The 16,413-nt window shown below is 36.1% G+C and overlaps 1 protein-coding gene across 1 annotated transcript in view; it reads left to right on the top strand.

The window, feature by feature from the left end:
* The window catches only part of DGKB (diacylglycerol kinase beta), a 718,768-nt gene that overhangs the window by 284,668 nt on the left and 417,687 nt on the right, over window positions 1–16,413 (top strand). The window contains exons 18-19 of the mRNA XM_049641565.1: window positions 3,362–3,447; window positions 5,574–5,663. Coding sequence (XP_049497522.1) covers window positions 3,362–3,447; window positions 5,574–5,663 — 176 coding nt within the window. The remainder of the gene's footprint in view (window positions 1–3,361; window positions 3,448–5,573; window positions 5,664–16,413) is intronic.

The raw sequence follows: 16,413 nt of genomic DNA, 5'->3' as shown, positions 1-16,413 counted from the left end.
CAAAATATGGGCAATAGAAACCACACGAGTAATGTGGCTCTTTGCAAGATCAAAATATAAAAGTCAAATATATTTTCTTATACCAGCAACAAAACATCAGTAATAAACTATTTTAGTAATATTTAGTATACCAACACAAACTATAAAACAACCAAGAATAAACCTAATAACACATATGCAAGACCTGGAAGCAGAAAATTAAAAGCTTTATTGAAGGACACTAAGCAATATCTAAAATAAATCAAACATGCTGTATCGTGGATGAGGAAACTTCACTACATTATACAAACTTTAATTCTCCCAAAATTGATCTATAGGCTGAATGTTACTTTGTTCAAAATCATAATTGGTTTTGTTTGTTATTTTGTGTGTGTGGAATAGGATAAGTTAACTTTAAAATGTATATAGAAAAGCAAAGAAGGGATAATAGCCTAGATTCTTTACACTGTATGAGATACAGACTTATTATAAAATTACTTAAGGAATTAATGTGGTACTGGTTGAGGGATGGACAAATTTATGAATAAAATAAAACAGTTCAAAAAGAAATGTACTCATGTATAGAAATCTGATTTATGGTGGAGCTAGGAAGTGGAATTATTCAATAAATAAAAAGAACAAAGAAGAGAGAAAAATTGGTGCACAAGAGCCACAAGGAAAGATAGAGGGAAGGAAGGGAGAAAGAAAGAGACAAAAAAAAAGAGAGGATGGAGGGAGGGAGAAAGGGAGAGAACGGGAAGTGAATAAAGGGATCCCTACCTCGTACCACCACAAAGAATCGTCAAAAGCAAAACTGAAATTTTAAAAAAGATTATATATGAATTATCTTCAGACCTCCAAGTAAGCAAGCTTTTGTTACACAATATAGGCCAAAGGGCTAACCACTTATGAAAAAATTGATGAATTTGAATGCATTAAAATCTTGTGTATTAAAATACACATTAAAGTAAAAAAAAAAAGAACTTATAGAAGATAGTTGAAGAAAAAGCATTAAAATTAAGAACAATTAAAGACTTTTTTTTTACAAATCAACAAGAGACAAAGGAGTAAAGAAATAAAAGTCATGAATAACCATTTCACAAAAGAGGAAACACATGAAATTAAGAAGTGTGACATTGTAAGTGTTAGAGTGGGTTCAGCCAAATTTTATCTATACTGTGAATGGATGCATGCACTGGTAAGACTTCCTTGGGAAACTAGAGTTGCATATAAGTATATCCTACTCTGAAAGTAGCAACTGTCCACGAAACCTAGGAATATGTCCAATACAGTTTTTGTAAGAACATAAATGAGCCAATCCAAATGTCCACCGACGTGGATTTCAAAAGACACATTCACCTAAATGATATTTACCAATAGAAATTGAGTAATTTCAACTATACATGGAGATAACTTCAGCTATCACATGAATGAATCTTAGTAATAATGCTACGTGGAAAAAGCAAAAAGCGAACAATATGTTGCCTATGGCATGCACATAATGACTAAGAATTCAGAATAGTGCTCACCTTTGTGTATGAGGAAGAGAGAAAGACCACAGAGGTCTATGTAAGTTACTAGGAATCTTCTTCCCTTGGGGTGGGCAATTAGTACACAGGTGCTTAAATTATGCATAATATTATGCTATACATAATATGAGCAAACAAATGGGAAATAGTCTCTAAGAAAATATTGCAACATGTCTAACATTATATCCACAATATAATACCTAAGAAAATACTTGGAAGTTTCATGTTCTAAATATTAATGGCTCTAATTATCCGATGGTGGGGTTTTAGTAAATTTTTATACATTTCTATTATATTTACGGACTGTTTGTATTACTTTAACAAACTGTTTTTGTAATAATGCTAATTTGAATGAGACACAGCATTCATAATATGTAGAGTTCGTAAGACAATAATAAAAGACGACTCAGTGGAAAAGATGACGAGGGTTTGAAGATGCAGTGCACAGAAGAGATCACACACGTATAAACCTACAGAAATATGCTCAATCCACTAGCAAGCAGGGATATGTGATTTGACAATAATAGCATAATTCTATTTTTCACTATTACTGAAGAAATATCCTCAAGTTGTTTACCTACAGTGTTTTGAAGTTGAAGGAAATCGATATTTACATCTTTCATAGCGGGAGCTGTTCAGAGAGTAATATGATGGTGTACTGGAACATTTCTCTTCTAGAAGATTAGCCTTCCAAAACATGCACATGTTCTCATAAACGCACTTCAAATAGTATTAAGTATAATACCTATTTTTTGTATTAGTGAAACACTAGAAATAGTTTAAAAGTACATGAAGGGAAATAGTTTCTTTGATCATAGAGTGTATACCTTATATAATGCATTCACTTATTATAAATCATGATGCAACCCTATATGAGCTGACATGGCAGGATCTCTTGCACATTTTTAAATAAAAAATGGGCACAAATACATTAACAGGATGTATAGCATAATCCCATTCACGTTAAAAATATGTGAATAATAATGCTCATATGTGTACATTCACATATGTAAATATATAGAAAAATTTCCTGGAGGATTGAATATTATATTACTACCAGTTGGTTACCCCTGGGTAAGGGAGATAAACAGACACATTCCACATATTTCTGTCTTGTTTCAGTTATTTATTTATTTATTTTTGTTGCAAGAAAATAGGCATATACAATTGTATAACTGCCTGCGATACCTGCCTTTTTAGCTTTCCCGAAGGTGGGTTTCTTTAACAAGCAGATGCTCTTTGCATTAGCAACAGAAGCTATGGTCATGTATTACAGCCCACCCAGCAATTCGGCTTGAGTGTTCCTAGTAGCAAACACAGAGGGTCGTCAATAGCCGAGGGGAAGCCTCTATTTGCAAATTCTAAGTCAAAGGAAACAGAACCCCAAAAGCAATGTGATCAATTTCTTCCAGTGGTGGAAAGACTGAAAACTCTCAAAAATATATTTGCTGGCATAATAGTTATATTTATATAATGATTCAAAAGGGCATTTTTGATTAATGAAAATTATTGAATTAAATACTACAATGTTTGTCACTTTGGATTATTTGTGAGTTGCAGATCAAATATGAGAGGATATTTTAATAAAAATTATAATGTCTTAGTTTTGTTTTTGTAAACTTAAGAGTTGATGAATCTAGAATATACAATTAAAATATGTTTAAATCGAGATGTTCTTTTATTTTAGAATTTTATTCTAGTTATTGAATATTTTTCAATAAGATCATTGATGTTATCTGACAGTTTTCATAAACTAAAAATGTCTGTCATTAGACAAAATGCTAAGAATACAAAACTTTACAAGTCTTAATTTTAAAGTATCAATCATGTGCCATTACATGCTTATTTTTCAGGTTAAACTTTTTCCGTGATGTTCCTGATTTCAGAGTGTTAGCCTGTGGTGGAGATGGAACCGTGGGATGGATTTTGGACTGCATAGGTAATGAAGACACATATTTAATGTCGCTGGGGTGAGACTGGCAACCGAAAATTCTTTATATTTTATTTATGTTATTTAATGCATTGATATCTTTGAGTGCTACGGTGGTATAATCGGACATCTGGCATGTTGCACGTTATTTACTGGCTTAATGTATTTTCTACATTTAGAAATTTTAATTGGTAAAATAATTTGCAATTTCTATATAGAAATCCTTCTTTTTTAAATCCATTTCTCTTGGAATTTCCTAAATCCTCAGAGCTATTTTCAAATCAGGCTTTACAAATTCCATTTCTTTCTTTGCCCCGAAGAGGGAGCCAAAGAGCATCTTAGCATTTGTGATAATGTGTGCCAAATAGATGTACTTATTTCATTGAAGCGTGGAGCCTCGAAACCTTACCCTCTGTTTACATTCATATCACATGCATCAATCATTATTATTAACATAGCTATTTTTTATTTATCATGAACTATCTCATAGACCTTGTGCTAATATTTTTACCCCATCCATCCTCATTCTCACAACTTTTTGACATAGTATTGATAATCCCATTTTATAGAGAGAGGCTTTAATATATGGAGAAGTTAAATAATTAGAACAACGTTTTAAGAGCTGTGAATTGATAGACCTAGGATTCGAGCTCACGCCTAACCTTATTTTATATTGCTTCTCTATTTAAACTTTTAAAACATTTTTTTTAAATAAGCAAACAAAGCAGATACATGACTGAGGATCAAAAGCAGACATGTATCACAAAAGCTTGATGGTTGAGAAAAATTATCTAGTTTTTCAGAGACAGTCAGATGTCACAACTCATTACAAGTCAGTAAAATGATCATGCACCGGCCTTTAACAGGAGATAAATGCCAAACAAATATCCATTTCTTTAGTTCTCATTTCAGCTACTACATTGAACAATTCTTTGTTAAAAACTGGCCCTTCACCAAAGGGAAATAGTTGGTTCAAAAGAAGTTTTGCTGTCTGTGTAAATTGAAGCAAACTTTGATTTAGTTAATGCAGGTGAAAATATTCTATCTTTTCATACACACAAAAGTATTCAAATTAAAAGTGAATGCATGTTGTCAATACACTTTTGGTAAACATCTTATGACTTTAGTCCATTTTTTTTTAAGAAACACTGAAAACTGTGTTCTTGGGCCTTTCAATAAAAGATGTAAATAGGATAATGTGCATTATCTAAAGAGAAAATCAGAAACAAACTGCAGAAATTAGAGCTGCTTGAATAGAGCCGGAGATCTTGTAAGAATGTTAGTGAAAACAGTACGATATTGTGAGTTTGTTTTAGCCTCCCAAATCTAAGCCTCACTGACTACACTGGGGCATATCCATCCCTAAATAATCTGTTGTCTCCACATTCTTCACACAGACACATACTCACTTTGAGGGCTGAGCAGGTAGAAAAAATAAAGAAAAGTAATATATGTTTGTGAGAGTCAGCAAAGGCATATGATGGTTTACACAAAACTATGTGGAATTTTGATGGCAGAGATCTTTACTGTTCTGAACCCAAAGCACTATGTTCTGTAAACCTTAATCTCAAAGAACCCTGCTGATCTCAGAATTACCCAGTTCTTATGTTGTTTACTCTGACCCAAAGCAGCACCATGGGTAGGAACAACACAGTGAAACACTTTTAACATTTTACTAGCTTCTAGAGTTTGATTTTTTGAAACATTTTATTCCTTAAAGTGAAATATACCTAGAGTTGGTGTGCAAAAGGACTTTTTACAGGAATGCTCACCTCCACTCTGATGATAGCCCTCTAGTATATTCCTATGATGCATATACCTGAATCCTTGAGAATTTCAATGATGTTAAATCAAACCCACCATAATTTTTAACTGAGTTAAAATTTTAAAAGGCTTTATTCGGGCATAAGTCCTGAAAATTCCCACCACTTTGTAAATTATGGTATTTGTTTGTGTTTCATAAAGTGCTATAAATACACACAAATTTATCTTAATTTATAATTGTATATAGCTATAAAACATCACTTTTCCTGCTTGTAAGTACCTAGTGGGAAGCCTCATGCCAAGCTGTCTTATTTACTGTTTTTCCATCTGTGATGAAAATTTTATTTTATCTTAATTTTTCTATTCCACAGAAAAGGCTAATGTTGTCAAGCATCCTCCAGTTGCGATTCTGCCTCTTGGGACCGGCAATGACTTAGCAAGATGCCTGCGATGGGGAGGAGGTAAAACATAACACAATAATGAAAATCTTAAAAAACAGAAATACAGTGTAGAACATCCCCCCCCTCAAAAAAAAAAAAACAAAACACCTAAGCCCATCATTTTTTATATGTGATAACTGCCATGTGAAGTTGGTAAATATAATTGCTATGAGAGACACAGTATCTAGTTTTGAACAATAATTTAGGGTAAGGGAACAAATAATGGACCAATCGCTAGACTGTGAGTGCTGGGCTTTAATATGATACCAATTATAGACTTTATGGGGCATGGCAAGTTTCTAAGCCTGATTGGTTTGGGATTTCTAACTTAAGAAATGAGATAAGCATGGGTTAACTTTAAAGTAATGTTCAGATTTTTGATCTCTGAGTTGTGTAGCAAAATCACAAACAAAGGAAAAAAAAATTGAAAGGCTAATGAATGATTTGTCCAGGAATGAATACATTAAGTAATACTTACTTTTTGAGACCCGCTTTATACCAGGCAGTGTGTTCTGTACTTGGGATACAACGTTAGTAATAGAAAACGAGATCTACCTTCAAAGGGGCCTTGAATTCTAGCAGCATGTAAAGTCATATGTAAATTTTGAGACTTCCTACTAACAAGCACACCTATAACCAACAGAACAAAAGGCCTCATGGAGGAAATGAAAAGATAACATAGGGAGAACCCTAATTGGTGGATAATGACAGCCATATAGAACTGTGGGTAGACTATATAGGCAAGAAAGAATCTCAGTTTCAGAGACCCAGAAGGAGAAAGGGACTTGATACACTCAAGGAATTCAAAGTGGAATATTGTGTATGAAATAGGATAAGGGGGGAATATTTCAAAAGGTCTTAAAATAATTTGAAGTATCATTAATAGGCTCTACTTACCTGAAGATGAGAAAGAAAATAAAACCAGATTTTGCTAAAAAAGCCAGAATTTAAATCTAATTTTATCTTCTAAATTCACTTAGAAAAGTTTAAAAAGTGTCTGCTAAAACAATGTGAATCAAAAAGCCCTTGCGTAGCTTGTTAAAAATACAGTGGCCTGACCTCACCCCAAATATGCTGAATGGAAATCTCTGGGGGTGACCTAGGCAGATGATTTTCTTTTTAAACAAACTCCACAAGTGACTCTGATTTACCATAAAAATTTGAGAACAATTGTTCTGTGAGTATTTGGCCTACTGGTAAACTCTAAGTCATGTGTGTATTATGTATGTGTATATGTATATGTATATGTATATGTATATGTATATGTCAGAATTGGAGACTAAGTTAAAAACTCGGTATATTATATATTTGTAAGTTTCATTAGGGATATAATTTAGTAAAAGGATATCATGAAACACTGAGTTAAATCTCATAGAATCTGCAGACCAATAGACAGATAGAATGAACCATTACTTATAAGATGCTAGTGTTTGCCAGCACTTACACATGCATATTGATTAAAAGGAAGAGAATCACACATGTGGCTTCTTGTGTATTCTTTCAAAAAATATTTTTGATGTTTGAAAATTAATGATTTTGTTTAGATTCCAAACTTATAAATGCCTTCAATCTCAAAATCAAATAGAAGTTACATTTGGAACATTTTCTAATGATTTTCTTATGAAACAATTTTAAGTATTATTATCAGTGGTCAAAGACACATGAATTGTAGATACGGAATATATGGAGTATATGTCAAAGCTCTGAAAGACTCAAACATATTTAGAGAATAATGGGGGGAAAGTATCCAGCTAGACGGTCAGGAACACCTCTCTGAGGAAGTAACATTTAAACTGGATTTAAAATATAGGGAAGGAGAATTAGCCTCCTAAACTGTAAGGGCTGAAGGAAGGCTGATGTGACTCTTGAATCAGTCGAGAGATAGTGGATAGCAATGGAGTGGGGGAGATTGGAGAGATAATCAAGAGCCAAAATAATGCTGGGGCTTGGTGGTCTTGTTAAGAATTTTATTAGATTGAATTTGAAGCACAAAGTGAAACTTGGAAAGAGTTTCAAAAGCAGCGTAACACAATGACATTTATGTTTTCAAAAATAGGTTAATTGAGGGTTATAACATAAACTTAAGAAGAAATTGTGAAAATGTAGACAATCACAGTTTTCCAAATAATAAGAACTTGTACTATAAGTACAAGTACTTGTACTTGTTTTCATAATTAGAGAATAAAAGGACTGGGCCAGGGTGATGATAAAGCATTATTTCCAAATGATAAAGCCTTATTTTCCAAATAAGAACTTGTACTATAAGTATAAGTATTGTACTTGTTTTCATAATTAGAGAATAAAAGGACTGGGCCAGGGTGATGATAAAGCAAATGAAGACAAGTAGACAAACTGGAGTTGTGTTTTCAGGGAAGGACTGATAGAACCTGCCAGCGGAGTGGATAGGAACTTTGTGGAAGGCAAGGTATTAAGGGAAACAGCAAGATGCCTAAGTGGAGTGATTAGGAAAATAGAGATACCATTTGGTAAAGCAACGTGCTCTGAAGTGTGATTATTTCTCACCAGGTGTGTAGCTAACTTCGAGCAAGTAAGTTGCTTAACAACTGCATACTGCCGATTCCTCATCAGATTTGAAAAAATGGTAGTGTCTGCCTTGTGGGTTCTGATACCAAGCTATCAAATTGTTTGCCTAATGTTTGTTCTGAGTACTTTAGGTAGTTGTAGTAATTATCATCATGCTTAGCATTTGGGAAAGAAAATAATCACTTGGTTAATTATTGGTTAACTTTTGGTCACTGTAATATGTTGACTTTAAGCTTATTGTTTGATAAGAATATATTTGGAAAATGTAACACTGGAAGAATGTAGGAGGTCCTAGGGCATTTGAAAATACTTAGTTTACATTCTCTTTGCAGTTTTTCTGGCAATAATTAGTCTAACAAAAATTTAAGATTATGGCAGGGAAAATGTTTCGTGAGAGTGAGGGGATAAGAGAGTTTTAGACGGGGCACACACTTACAAATATATGTTATTGCTTTCCTTTATGTGACTTTCCTTTATAAAAATTTCTATGACTATTTTTTTTTTAATTTAAAAAAAGTTTTATTTATTTATTTTGAGAGAGAGACAGAAAGTGTGAGGGACAGAGTGTGAAGGAGAGAGAGAATCTCAAACTGGCTCAGTGCTGTCAGCATAGAGTCTGATGCGGGGCTCGATTCCATGACCGTGGGATCATGATCTCAGCCAAAATCAAAAGTCAGACAACCAACAGCCCCCCAGTCACCCCTGTGGCTTTTCAGATACATTTGGTCATAATATTGCATCATTAAATGGAAAATAAATATTAATTATGCTTTTATTTTGTTTCTTAGCCTAGAGGGATTATACGTTTTAAATCAAAATAATGGAAGCAAAATAACATCATTCTTTTCTAGAAATAGGCTTTTACTTATATATTTAGTGATTTTGATAAGTATTTTTTTAAAAAAAAGTATGACCTTCTTGAGTTTTGGAATCCTGTTTATAGTTATACATCATTATTTAACAAGCTTGTTCATAGATAAACAGAAACAAGTAGGGTGTAGACACTTGTTAAATTGGGGACTACAATTTGGAATTCTTCACCTTTGAAAATTAGCTCTCAACTGCAGATGTTGTGATTCTCAAAATAGATTTACTGCCTATCTCTTTCCATTTTTATTTGGCTAGAAGGTTGATTGGCATTAGACTTTTTCATACTTATCCATAAAAACTTTGAGAAAATAACCAATGGTAAAGATTTTAAGGTGAACAACACTACTAGAATCTAGCTCTAATAGTTAAATTTCACTAAATCCATTTCTACTTTGTTCTCTCCTGGTCAGTTGCTCTTCCTACATTTTTCTAGCATTATATTGAACCATGCTGCTGTTAACCTGAGATGTAGCTGAGGACAAGCTTAATATTTTATTTAAAGCATTATTATTTATCCATGTATCTGCTGAATATATGTAATACAAAATATATTATATTATATTATATTATATTATATTATATTATATATTTATATTATATATATTGTACTATACTTCCATGCTATATTGTACCATACTATATTACATTAGTATATGTAAATTGATTTACACCTGAAAACCATCATATTTATTTTCAAATGAGTAGAATTTGCACAATAGGTGAAGATACTTAACTTTTTTATTCAGTTCAACTGTGAAAATATATAAAATTCATTTGCGGGATAATATTTATTATCTTTATAAGAAATTAAAAATTTAGGAGACATTCAACATTAAGAATGAGGGCAGAACTATTAAAAATATGAAATTTATGTAAGTTTAAATATTTTTTTTTAGCAGCAGACAAAACTTTTTTAGAGTATAAGATGAGAAAGGAAGAATAGTATGAAAGATCTTTTTACAGAGAGGGGACACTCGAAAGTGACTATAGGCAAAGGGCTTTGTTTTATAAGGTTCTGATTAGCCCTCCCTCCCCTTCCCCTTTGTTCCTTCTCAGGTTCTACCTTACTAGCTGGATAACTCTAGGTGCTGGGTCCATTCCTGATTAGTTCACTTCCAGTGTATGAGGGGTAGTCTAAGGCCACACCACTCCTTGTGGGTCATAGGTTTTGTGTTCAAGTCTGCCAGGTCTTTTGTCAAATTCCTAAGGGGAACTTAAGGGGGAGTAGGTGGTGTCTGTTGTATTCAAAAGAGAGACCTTAAGCCTGAGGGGGTTTGCTATGGTCAGACCCTCCCAGCCTTGTTACAAAATATGTGTTTTTTCCCACTCAGGGACCTCAGGTCCTAATCTTTCCCTCTGCCTACTGAATCCTATCCTTTTCCTATCATATTCCCACCCTCTGAACACATGATTCCTAACTGCCATTAGGAACTGGGACAAAGCCTGATCTTAACTGCTTCCTGCTGAGCAGGGGCAATGACAGGAGAACATTAGTCAGGGCAAGTTTAGAGGTCGATCCATGGTCCGATATAGTGGGCAGGTGTTTGGAAAATCTGGACTAGCAAAATTTTCTTGGATGTCTTATTTTCTGGCATGTGCAACAACTTCTACAAATGACATACAAAGAGAATGTTAGGCCAACAAGCATTAATATTCCAAAATGCAATGCCTCTTTTGTGTGTGTGTGTGTGTGTGTGTGTGTGTGTGTGTATCAGGATTTGACTATACTCCCTTTTATTTTTTTTATTTTTTTTCAATATATGAAATTTATTGTCAAATTGGTTTCCATACAACACCCAGTGCTCATCCCAAAAGGTGCCCTCCTCAATACCCATCACCCACCCTCACCTCCCTCCCACCCCCCATCAACCCTCAGTTTGTTCTCAGTTTTTAACAGTCTCTTATGCTTTGGCTCTCTCCCACTCTAACCTCTTTTTTTTTTTTTCCTTCCCCTCCCCCATGGGTTTCTGTTAAGTTTCTCAGGATCCACATAAGAGTGAAAACATATGGTATCTGTCTTTCTCTGTGTGGCTTATTTCACTTACATCACACTCTCCAGTTCCATCTACGTTGCTACAAAGGGCCATATTTCGTTCTTTCTCATTGCCATGTAGTACTCCATTGTGTATATAAACCACAATTTCTTTATCCATTCATCAGCTGATGGACATTTAGGCTCTTTCCATAATTTGGCTATTGTTGAGAGTGCTGCTATAAACATTGGGGTACAAGTGCCCCTATACATCAGTACTCCTGTATCCCTTGGGTAAATTCCTAGCAGTGCTATTGCTGGGTCATAGGGTAGGTCTATTTTTAATTTTCGGAGGAACCTCCACACTGCTTTCCAGAGCGGCTGCACCAATTTGCATTCCCACCAACAGTGCAAGAGGGTTCCCGTTTCTTCACATCCTCTCCAGCATCTATAGTCTCCTGATTTGTTCATTTTGGCCACTCTGACTGGCGTGAGGTGATATCTGAGTGTGGTTTTGATTTGTATTTCCCTGACAAGGAGCGACGTTGAGCATCTTTTCATGTGCCTGTTGGCCATCCAGATGTCTTCTTTAGAGAAGTGTCTATTCATGTTTTCTGCCCATTTCTTCACTGGGTTATTTGTTTTTCGGGTGCGGAGTTTGGTGAGCTCTTTATAGATTTTGGATACTAGCCCTTTGTCCGATATGTCATTTGCAAATATATTTTCCCATTCCTTTGGTTGCCTTTTAGTTTTGTTGGTTGTTTCCTTTGCTGTGCAGAAGCGTTTAATCTTCATAAGGTCCCAGTAATTCATTTTTGCTTTTAATTCCCTTGCCTTTGGGGATGTGTCGAGTAAGAGATTGCTACGGCTGAGGTCAGAGAGGTCTTTTCCTGCTTTCTCCTCTAGGGTTTTGATGGTGTCCTGTCTCACATTCAGGCCCTTTATCCATTTTGAGTTTATTTTTGTGAATGGTGTGAGAAAGTGGTCTAGTTTCAACCTTCTGCATGTTGCTGTCCAGTTCTCCCAGCACCATTTGTTAAAGAGACTGTCTTTTTTCGATTGGATGTTCTTTCCTGCTTTGTCAAAGATGAGTTGGCCATACGTTTGTGGGTCTCGTTCTGGGGTTTCTATTCTATTCCATTGGTCTATGTGTCTGTTTTTGTGCCAATACCATGCTGTCTTGATGATGACAGCTTTGTAGTAGAGGCTAAAGTCTGGGATTGTGATGCCTCCTGCTTTGGTCTTCTTCAAAATTACTTTGGCTATTCGGGGCCTTTTGTGGTTCCATATGAATTTTAGGATTGTTTGTTCTAGTTTCGAGAGAATGCTGGTGCAATTTTGATTGGGATTGCATTGAATGTGTAGATAGCTTTGGGTAGTATTGACATTTTGACAATATTTATTCTTCCAATCCATGAGCAGGGAATGTCTTTCCATTTCTTTATATCTTCTTCAATTACCTTCATAAGCTTTCTATAGTTTTCAGCATACAGATCTTTTACATCTTTGGTTAGATTTATTCCTAGGTATTTTATGCTTCTTGGCAAAATGCAATGCCTCTTAAGGAGGAGGCCTAACCATAGGAAGGAAAGACCCATTGTAGCCATCCAAGAAATTCCTCACATGTCTGGTCATTTTTTAAACCAATTTGACTGTAGTTTTCTTCCCTCCTCCATACTTATTTGGATCCTGTGATATCATTAGTTAGAATAATTAAGTACCTGAACTAGTTTATGGTTCTCAATCCTCAGATCTTCTTCTGGCTATCCAGTTTCCATAGGAACAACTCCATGAGGGGTATTTAAATTTACCTCAAGGAAAGATTGTTCTTTGATATTCAGATTGCTGTTAGTTTAGGCAATTGTGTATCTATCCTGGAGCTAGTAGCACTATAGTCCCTAATTTGGTCATAATATCTCTTTCTAGCAAGGGAGTGGAGCTCTCTGGCATTATCAAAAAAGAATATGAAAAAATTTAGGATGCCTGGGTGGCTCAGTTAGTTGGGTGTCCAACTTCAACTCAGGTCATGATCTCACAATTTGTGAGTTCGAGCCCTGCATCAGGCTCTGTGCTGACAGCTCAGAGCCTGGAGCCCACTTCAGATTCTGTCTCCCTGTCTCTCTGCCTCTCCCCTGCTCACACACTCTTTCTCCTTCAAAATAAATAAACATTAAAAAAAATAGAATATGAAAAAATCAAGTCTCCCATATGCACCCTGGTAGCTGAGAGAAAAATTTTTCAGAGATGCCTCTCATCATTATGCAGTGTTCAGATAGTTGGCCGGGAGTGGAAAGGAGGACAGAAAAGATGGTTCCAGTGTCAGGAAGGAAATCAACTGGTTTACCTTGTATATCCAGAGTTACCAGAGGCTTTGGGTTTACGATAGCTAGTTGGTTTTTTGGAGCCATTTTAAAGAGCCTCGGACTATATCACTCTCTTTCAGGGACATTGGTTATTCAAGCCCTCATAGACAGAGGTCCCTGAAGGCATTCAGACTCCCAGTGCCCCGAATGGACAAGTAAATGGCACTTGGTTCCGGACCTAGGGAAATCCAGTCTGACATAGTGTGGAAAGCCACAACCAAGGCCTCAGATTTTTTCTTAAGCCTCCTTTTCTGTTCCTTACTCTCCTCATGATCTCAGTTGTAATGTACCCATTTGACAGCTCCAAAGAACTCCTCCAGGGTCCCTTCCAGGCCAACAGCCAACTTTTTGCAGCTTTCTCCAAATATCTGGGTCTGGTTGAGTGACAAATTTGTCCTTTAGGATCCTCGCAGCTTTGGGGGGTGTCAGGGAGATACCCATATATTTAACCTCAACCTTTCCAGGAAGGCCACCAGGTTTTCATCTTGTTTTTGCGTAATAGTGGCTAATTTAGCATAATTTAAAGGTTTAACTTGGGACCTCATTAATTTTTCCAAAAACAAAGGCCATCCATTCCTCAATGAGATGGTCATAGTCCCAATTAGGATCTTGGAGCAGGACTGCCTGGGTCCTTTCTGGTTCCCTATAGGACCTCTAGTCCCATGAGTTGCTTTATGAGTCCCCATATCTCTCAGCTGCTGCCAGAACCCTATGTTTCTCTGTCTCATTAAGAGTCTGAATCAGCAAAAGCATTGTATCTTTCCAGAATATTCTAAAAAGCCCCTATATGTCTATCTGGATCATCAGAAAATTTACCTAGGTCTCCTTTTATCTGTCTTAAATCTTGTAATGAAAAAAGTACTTGTAATCTTATCACAGTGGTGCCTCCTTGTGTCCTCCCTTCCAGCACTTGAGCTTCTTGTAGGGGAAATATGTCTGTTGCATTATGGGGAGGGCCTGGATAACATGGGCAGAAGGGAGCAGAAGTGTATGTTTTTAAGTCTGACTGTACAGATCGAGGACCTGAGGAGGAAGAGGCTGAGATGGAAGACTTCCCTTTCTCCTTTTCTAGGTCTGCTTTGGGTACAGGCAAAGGTTCTTATGAACTCTTGGAAAGCATTGCCAACAGGCCAGAATGGACCTTATGCATAACTCGATTCTCTCTTAAGGCCCCCAAAACACTGAACATAGGGGACTTCTCCTCAATTCTTCCTCACATTTGTAAAACAGTCCAATTGGAGGATAGTATTGTAATTGGTATTTTCCTCTGGTGACCTGTTTTCCTCCTCTAATTTGTACTGGGGCCAAGACTTGGTGCAAAAGAAAACGAGTCGCTTTTCTTTCAGGGTATGTGGATCAAAATTATCCCAATTTGTGATAATGCATCCAAAAGGAGGATTGGCCTTGGTTGGGGAATTGCCAATTGCCTATAGAATTCCAATTTCTACAGGAAAAAGGAGGAATAGGCATCCCTTATCTCAATTTCCTATTTCTGGCCAGAAGAAACCTTATCTCCTAACCACTGTACTTAGCCTGGCTATGCAACTGGCAGCCAAAAGCCCTGTCAGTCTTGTGAGGTGCTGGCAGTAGTCGCTTTTACCCGCACTTGACCCTACCTCCAAGAACGACCTTGTCTTCCTGATTCCTCACACCCCTCCATTTCCCACCTGTGGGACTTTGGGGGTATCAGCTGTGACTAAGCAAGACTTCCCTGGATGTAGAGGATGTGCTAATTTTATTTTTGGCTGTACAGTAATTTATGTATTGATCATAATAAAAACTGTTCCTCTTTACAAATACATGTCAAAAGGCTGGTGAAAAACCTTTTTTGTAAGGATAAAATTGGCCATTGAGGGGGGCTAAAAGCGTCAAAATTGAGGTCTATTTTCCTGCTTTTTCCAGCATTGCCCACATAAATACATTCCAGCCATGTGGGTATCCATTTTACAATATCGAGGTTGTTGCACATTGGCAGACACTGGGTTAAGTGTAGCAAAATGGCTCCCATGTATCTCAATAAAAACCCTCTATATATCATAGCCATCCATCCATCCCTCATATGGCACAGGCCATATTCATCTGCCTTGCAGAAACACAAATGTAGAGTATTTGGAGGCCAGCAACGAGGGTATTGCCACCATTTTCCCAGTCTTTGGCTCAAAGGAGGGGGAATTTTAATCTTATACCAGGGTACTTTTAAAATCTGTTCATTTTAATCTTAGTCTCCCTGACCACACATAAAATTCCTTTCCAAAGATTTCCCTGCACGAACCTTCTACAATTTTCCTTTGCATTCAGATTTTGTCCCAAGCCATTTCTCTTCAAACTACCAGTCTTGTTTAGGACAAAATTCCTTTTTTTTTTTTTCTTTTTTACTGTCAACAAAAATGTATTTCCTTTCCTTATAACTTAAACATCTACTTTTCTACAAACATATTTGCTTTTACTTATTTCCTTGCTTCCTTATTTCCTTATTTGTACCAGTGTTAACTACATTAAGCAGAATTTTAATGGTTAGAAACCTTAGTCTCCAGTGAAAGCTAAGCAGTAACCAATTGTGAATTGTTACATCAGAATTCCTTAGATGGGAAACTTATGAATCAATTAGGCACACAATTAGGAAAAGCATGTTTTCCAACAGACCCAAATATCCTTAGTTTTTCTGCTATAAGTCAAAAGCATAGGGGCACCTGGGTGGCTCAGTTGATTGGATGTCTGACTTTGGCTCAGGTCAATGATCTGGCGGTTTGTGGCTTTGAGCCCCACGTCTGTACTGACAGCTCAGAGCTGGGAGCCTGCACCAGAATCTGTGTCTCCCTCTCTCTCGGATGCTCCCTGCTCATGCTCTGTCTCTCTCTCTCAAAAATAAATAAACAATAAAAAAAAAAAGTCAAAAGCATAAACCTATGTTTAGTTAGCACTGCTTTAGCATTCCACCTGATTTAGAAAAGTCCTAAATGTCCAGTGAATTTAACCCAGTTTATCATCCAAGCCAAACTTCAAAGGTTCAGGGTATCAAAGA

The sequence above is a fragment of the Panthera uncia genome, chromosome A2 (genome assembly GCF_023721935.1).
Source record: "Panthera uncia isolate 11264 chromosome A2, Puncia_PCG_1.0, whole genome shotgun sequence".
NCBI lineage: Eukaryota > Metazoa > Chordata > Mammalia > Carnivora > Felidae > Panthera > Panthera uncia.
Note: the sequence above shows the minus strand (reverse complement) of the source record. Positions and strands in the feature narration are given on the sequence as shown.